The 7,500-nt window shown below is 52.2% G+C and overlaps 1 protein-coding gene across 1 annotated transcript in view; it reads left to right on the forward strand.

The window, feature by feature from the left end:
• Positions 1–7,500, forward strand: part of LOC135821385 (deoxyribonuclease TATDN1-like) — a 29,874-nt gene that overhangs the window by 21,136 nt on the left and 1,238 nt on the right. Inside the window, exons 11-13 of the mRNA XM_065334456.1 lie at positions 3,033–3,036; positions 5,232–5,302; positions 5,597–5,729. Coding sequence (XP_065190528.1) covers positions 3,033–3,036; positions 5,232–5,302; positions 5,597–5,729 — 208 coding nt within the window. The remainder of the gene's footprint in view (positions 1–3,032; positions 3,037–5,231; positions 5,303–5,596; positions 5,730–7,500) is intronic.

Consider the following 7,500-nt stretch of genomic DNA (forward strand, 5'->3'; position numbering starts at 1 on the left):
TGGTAAGTACGCTCAGCATGAGTATACTATGGTATCAGAACAAGGGTGAGGAAGGTGGCAGCCCCGAACTCGTGATACCATAGCAACGTTCCGGTGCACGTGGATCTGCCTGTCGTGTGAATCGCCTATTACCGTACTGACTTACAGACGGTTTTATGTAACCTTCACCTTCACTTCACCATAGGTACAGGCATTGCTGCCTTACTTCACCATAGGTATAGGCATTGCTGCCTTCTTGCTGTGGATCATAAATGATGCCACAGCTCCTACGCTATGATGAAAAAGTATATATATTAGACTATAATTATGATCAAGTATGAACAGTATAGGAAATGATAAGATGTCATGACTATGAGCAGGTACAATTATAAATACCATGCAGCAGTGTATTTTATGTGTGTTGTGGTTGTAGATAATATGGGGGATAGGCAGTGGATGATGGGGTGGGGACGATGTATGACTGAGATAGGTGAACATCACAGCGGGAACGAGACTTGTGACGGAAACTGATGTAAGTTCCTACAAGTCAACGGCTTCCTCAGCAAAAAAGCTTTTACTGGGGAGCAGGTAGACTTGTACCCCTGATGCAGTCAATACGTTTTCAGTGCACCTTGTCCTCACCCACTTACTGAGGTGTGGTGAGCCCATAAGTGGGATCATTTCTAAGTTTCAGGGGTGTCAGCCGTTGGGCGGTTCAATAGGCTATTGAATCTTCTTTCCAAGATTCCTTTTGGGTCTCCGTCTCCTCTCCGGGGGAGACTCACGCGACCAGTTTTGCCAGTGAGCAAGTACAGTACAGTACAGTACAGTGAGTGAGTGTGTTCGATTACGCACGCAAATAGATTCACGAATCGATTCACGGATCGATTCATGAATCGATTCACGGATCGATTCATGAATCGATTCGCGCTATTCACATCACCCCATGTGAACAGAGTTAATGGATTCGATTTCCGAATCGATTCCAGGGCTCATAACATGAAAATCGAACGACTTGAATGCATGCGAATGGATTCATGAGTCGATTCAAGTGCATAATCGAACGCAGCCAGTGTGTGTGTGTATGTGTGTGTGTGTGTGTGTCCCTTGTGTTTGAAGGGGACGGTTGCACTTTTTGTAGCTCCGATTTATCTGAGTTTTTTCCGTCGTTCTTCTTACTAGTCTTAGGCCACGGGGTGGCTCTGGGTTCACCAGAGTCGCCCCTGGCGTGTTCCTAAATTTCCTGGGGCGAGGGTTCCGCGGCGCGGTCGCCAGGGCAGTTTCTTTTCTGTCACGACCGTTGTCGTCCTCGCCTCTCCATTCGCGGTGGTGTAGCTGACCCCCGAATGGTTCCAAACTGCGAAGCTCAGAGAGTACTGTCAGGAAGGCGGAGGAGAGGAAGGCTGCGAACATTGGCCTTTGGATCTTGGAACGTCCGCACTCTGGTCAACAATGACGGACCGGTCGAGACGGCAAAGAGACGAGTGAATTTTGAAAATTTGAATTTTGTGCCCGTCGTGGAGGACAGAAAGATCGACTTGGTTATCCGTGAGCTGTCCAGGTTTGACGTGGAAGTGGCTGGCCTGCAGGAAACCAAATGGTTTGGGAGAGACTCTTTCAACATCGGCGATTCGATTGTACTCGCCTCTGGTCGCCCCGTACCTGACGAAAATTTTCGTCGTGGCGAGGGTGTTGCGCTGGTTCTGCGTCGGAGGGCCAAGCAGGCATTTGAACGTGCAGGCTGCCAGTGGAGGCCCGTCTCGTCGCGCATCGTGACGGCCAGGTTGAGATTTGAGCACGGGTGGATGTCAGTGATTTCATGTTACGCTCCTACGTTTCGATCCCCCCATGCTGACAAGGAAGAGTTCTTTGCTCAGTTCCAGTCTGCTCTCAGCGATGTCAACTCTGCTGATGACGTCATCGTCCTGGGGGATTTCAACGCTCGTGTTGGTTTTGGCCCACTGCAACTAGAGATGTGGCAGGGAGTGCATGGATCACATGGTGTTGGTGATGTGAACGATGCTGGTCATCGACTACTCACATTCTTGGCGTGTCAACAGCTCACAGTATGTAACACACTGTTTCCCAAGAAACGCATTCACATGTACACCTGGCAACACCCTGGATCACAGAAGTGGCATTGTATAGATTATGTGTTCGTACGCCAACAACACCGTAAACGTTGCATGGACTGTCAAGTGATGCGCACTGCAGAGTGTAGCACAGACCACCGTCTTGTCCGCATGAAATACCGGCTACCTGACGTTGTGCAGCAACGGTACCATCATGATGCACGTTCCAGGCCGCGGAAGTTTGCTGTTCACCAATTCAATCGGAAGCCATTCATGAGTGAAGAGGAGGCTGAGCGTGTGGCTACTGTACGTGCTGAGTACTGTGCTAGTCTTGAATCTCGTTTAGCCACGTATGACCGCGCCTCGTCTGTGGACTGTAAGTGGAGTACCGTGAAGTCGGCTGTTGTTGACGCGGCGGAGCAGGTGGTTGGTCGGGACAAGCGGCGGATGCCAGATTGGTTCCGTGACAATGCCCTTGTATTGGAGCCTCTACTGGAGTCTCGTAATACCCTGTATAGCCAATGGCTGAGAAGCGGCAGGGACTCTGATCACCGGGCATTCAAAGAAGCGCGTGGCCGGGCTCGTACTGGTATCCGGAAGGCAAAAACAACTTGGTTGATGGACAAAGCGGCGGTGGTGCACCGTGGACGTTTCAGTGGCAAAGCTGTCTGGTCTGCCATTCGCGACATGCAACGCTGCTTTGGGGGCTTGCAACCCCTGTCTGTCCAATCCATCCGCAATGCCGATGGAGTTCTTTGCGAATCTGTTCAGGAGCAGCAGGGCACGTGGCATGGGCATTTCTCGGGTGTCTTGAATGTCTGCAGTGTGTACGATCCGCATGTCTTCCAACTTATCCCTCAGCGTGAGGTCGAGGACTCCCTCTCACTGCCACCATCGGAGGATGAGCTGACTCAGGCAATTAGACACCTACAGAATGGCAAAGCTGGTGGTATGTCACAGATTGTGCCGGAGCTGCTGAAGGTTGGTGTGCCTGTCCTCCATCCACTCCTCCTGGACCTACTCCAATCTGTCTGGTCGGGGGGTTGCGTGCCCCAGGACTGGCGCGATGCACTGCTGGTACCGATTCCAAAGAAGGGCGACCTCTCTCGTTGCGATAATTGGCGAGGGATCGCATTGCTGGAGGTTGTCGGCAAGTTGGCTGCTCGGATCATGCAAAACCGATTGCAAGGTATTGCTGAGGCGGAACTGCCTGAATCCCAATGCGGGTTTCGGCGGCACCGTGGTTGTGCGGACGCCATCTTCTCTGTCCGTCAACTTGTCGAGAAGTCGTACGAACATCGATCGAAGCTCTTCTGCGTATTTGTGGATCTCCGCAAAGCATACGACTCTGTCCCTCGCGAAGCTCTTTGGCAGGCATTGCTGCGGCTGGGTGTGCCGCCCCCGACTGTGGCCATCATCAAATCATTCCATACAGACATGTCAGCTTGCGTTCGCGTTGCCGGTGGTTGCACGGATCCGATATCTGTCAAGAATGGGCTGCGCCAAGGGTGCGTTATGGCACCTGTACTGTTTAACTTGTACTTCGGCTTAGTTATTGAGCGTTGGCGATCCCTTCTCGTTGAGCGTGGAATAGAGTCTGGTGTGGACTTCAGCTTCACAATTGATGGCCAGCTGTTCCCTCGTGTCACTAGGCGTCGTCCCCACTCCGAGTCCGGCCATGCTGATGACTTCGAGTTTGCGGATGATGCTGTACTGCTCGCTACAACTCGCAACGCAGCCGATCAATCCCTGTGTGCCTTTTGTGAGGTCGCATCCAGCTTGGGTCTCACAGTGAGCATGACCAAGACCAAGCTTCTCGTTGCAGGTTTCGGAGTTTGCCCTGCTGATTGCTCTGATTTGGTCATTGGCAGTGATAGGGTTGAAGCAGTCACCTCATTCCCCTATCTTGGTTCCACCATCACTCCAGACTCGCGGTCGCAAGCGGACATTCGGAGCCGTCTAGCAAAGGGTGCAGGGGCCTTTGGTGGTCTTCGGCGCATCCTACATGACCGGAGCCTGAACCTCCCTACCAGGCGCCACCTGTATGTCGTTTGCGTACTGTCAACGGTTCTGTATGGTTCAGAATGCTGGACGCCGTTGAAGGCAGATTTAGATAGAATGGACCGGTTTCACCATGCCAACATTCGCTCCATCCTTGGCGTATCGCGAGGCCGACAGTGGGAACAGCGCATCTCTTCACAAGAACTGCGAGCACAGTGGGGTGATCCCACACCATTGTCACGCATGGTGCAGCAGAGACGGTTGGAGTGGCTTGGGCACCTGGCTCGTCTTGATGACACCAGAGTACCGAAGCAGTTGCTGTTTGCCTGTCTCCCTCAGTCTCGGCCATTCTGTGGACCTCGTCGTCGCTGGAAGGACACCATTCACACGGACCTATCCGTGGCTGGAGTGCGTAACTGGTTTGAGTTGGCAAGCGATCGTGGAGAGTGGCGTGGAGTGGTGACAGCAGCAGGTGAGGACAAGGAACCCGCCCCGAAGAGCATCGAGTGCCCAACCTGCAACCGTCTGTTCCGCCGTAGTTCCGACATGGTCCGTCACAAGTGTTCAGCAATCCGTCAGCTCCCGGTATCGGAGCAGCCTGGATCAGTACAGTGTCCAACATGCAACCGATGGCTACGTAGCAGAGGAGGCTTTGCGGTGCATAAGTGTCGGCTAGGCGATGTCGACCAGCCGCCGGCCCCTGCCCCTGCTCCTCTTGTTGTTCCTGGTGTAACTTGCACGAACTGTCAGCGTTCATTTAAATCGGCTGCGGGTCTCAAGCGTCACCGTTGTGGAACCTGTCCAAAGCGCCCTACTGTGGCTGAACGCCAACAATTCAAGTTTCACTGCCAAGTTTGCCACAACCGACGGTTCCGGAGGCGGCAAGATCTGGAACGCCACTTGGAGCATTGCCTTCCTCCCCCCTAACCTCTCTGACAGTACCTCCCTTTGGGGAGCGGCGTGGCCATTTCTGGCAGCTGTCAATAGTAGTAGTAGTAGTAGTAGTGTGTGTGTGTGTGTGTGTGTGTGTGTGTGTGTGTGCGTGTGCGTGTGTGCGTGTGTGTGCCTCTGTGTTTCTGATGGTGTGCGGACGTGCCCGTGCGTGTGTGTGCCTGCACACGCTCACACGTCTGTACACGTGGCCATGTGTCTGTTCTCATCGTAACCCATTCTACTCAGCTCATTGAAAACTGCAGAGAATGTTGCGGCTATGCAGTCCATACCCAAAGACCGACTGATGATCGAAACAGGTACTAGTAACAATGCATCCTGCGTGTACAACCTCAGACAACGCCAATGTGTTTGTGCAGTGCAGGGTCTAGATCTTGACAACAACGAATTGTGTTGAGGACAATTTATTGGATCTGTTTGTGTTTTTGCGTATGTGTGAGCCTGTGTGTGTGTGGGGGTGGGGGGAGTGTTGGAGGAGGATGTTTTTTTGCGGTTGGATTTTGTGTGGTGTGTGGGGGGGGGGGGGTGTGTGCAGGAAGTGCGTGCGTGTTCTGTTGTTATTTCCATTTGCGTTTCTTGCTGCTGTGCTGCAGATGCGCCATGGTGTGAAATTCGCTCAACACACGCAGGTCACCGTCATGTCAAGACCAGCTTTCCGTCGAAGAAGAAGGAACGCTTTGAGGCGGGAAGCACTGTGAAGAGTCGCAACGAGCCCTGCCACATCATGTGAGTAATGGCTGCCCCGTTGAGTTTTGCTTTTTTGCTCTTTGGCAACCACCCCAGCATGGTGTGGATAGTAGGGTGTAGATTATCGGAAGGAACGACAGTGAACTACATTTCTTTCACGTCTTTCCTTTTGTTGATCAGTTAGTTGTCAGTTGTGGCAGGTTATGAGTGTTGTTGTTCCAAGGAGGTACGGTGCAGGACTGAGTGCTGAGCAGGTTGTCTCGAGTCCTGGTATGTAGCAAATCTTGTATGTGCTGAGCAGCTCCCGTTTGCCAGCCCCGACCTCATCTTCACTCGTGGGTGTCATTTAACCCATTGAGCACAACGCCACCTGAATGCGCCCCACGTCAACACCTGTAAAAGTCGCATGTCCTATGAAAGTATGTGTTGTTCAAGGATCGAAAACTTTACCTTCCCTTGGCAGTCGACTGAACCTCAGTGGCGGATCCAGGGGGGGGGGGGGGGGGCAGGGGGCCTGGGCCCCCCCTTTGAAAATTTCGACCTTGGTCTAGGATTACAGTAGACCAGCTAGACTGCATGCATGTAGAATGAGCGCTCGAAATGACTTGGCGTGTCAAGTGGGTCACGCGTGCTGGGTACTTATCCGTCCGGTGTCACGCACTAGCCAGCACGCTGTGTTTATGTACAACTACTGACTGTACGCACTGCGACCTGAGGACACGGCCGCACTTCAAACATGTGAAAAACGTGCCAAAAATGCAGGGCCTGGTACAAAGTGCAGCTAGTGCAGCGATCGCGTTGGGCTGAAGTCCTGTACGGTGCACCGTGCTGTCGGCTTCGTCCTTCCTTTTTTCTTTTTCATTATTTTGTCAGAAACTAAACGCTCTCTCTACTTCGCTTGTAGCCAAGGGGTTACCTTCAGATATGCGATGAAGAGGAAAGGGTATGACATCAGGTCGTTCTTCAGTGGACCGGTAGATAAGGGAGCTCGCGTTGAGAAGCCGTCCAAAGGTCCGTCGCAGCCGCTGCCGAGTGGAAATGTTCCTGCACTTGCGACATTACCCGAACCTGCTCCTGAATGTGAAGTCATTTCAAGTCATTCCTCCAATGACAGTTCTCTGCCTGGATCCGGTTTCGCACGCCAAGCCCACTGAGAGTAGCACTGTTCCAGCGATGGAATATTACATGTATATTTGTGGTAACTTTGTAACATACAAATACCTGCTAGTAGTAGAGTAGTGTGGCCCTAATGCCTGAATTACACCACAGCTTGACAACACTTCAAGTGCAGTTTGAAAATGTCGTGAGAATGGAATACAGCAGCTCTACACAACTTCGGGACTTAGTCGTTGTTGTTTTGTTTGGGGGGGGGGGCGTATACCTTGGGCCCCCTCTTCGGCCAAATCCTGGATCCGCCACTGGAACCTTGGACGAATTCCACGATCTTGAGCTTCCTGGAAAGGTCTTGAGACGAGGGACGAATTGGTTTTAAACCCAGCTCGGAGCGCACCCAAAACCCCATGCTATAGTCTGGCAAACCTCATCCACGTGCTCGACAGCCTTGAGCATGGCCAAGACTAAAAGAGCTCAAATCCTCAGCTGCCATTTCAGTCTCCTTGTTCGTATCAAGCTCATTTTTTGTGAGAACTCCCTGAGATCCACTACCATCGTTTGAATCTGGTTTCCATGCGGGTAGGGGAAAATGATACAAAGTGGAAAATACGCGTTCTGCAGGCCGCGCAAAAAATCTACTTGAATTTACTGTGTCGAGTGGCGTATCTCAACAACCGGTTGCCGTATCGCTTCGGCG

The sequence above is a fragment of the Sycon ciliatum genome, chromosome 7, assembly GCF_964019385.1.
Source record: "Sycon ciliatum chromosome 7, ocSycCili1.1, whole genome shotgun sequence".
Classification (NCBI taxonomy): Eukaryota; Metazoa; Porifera; class Calcarea; order Leucosolenida; family Sycettidae; genus Sycon; species Sycon ciliatum.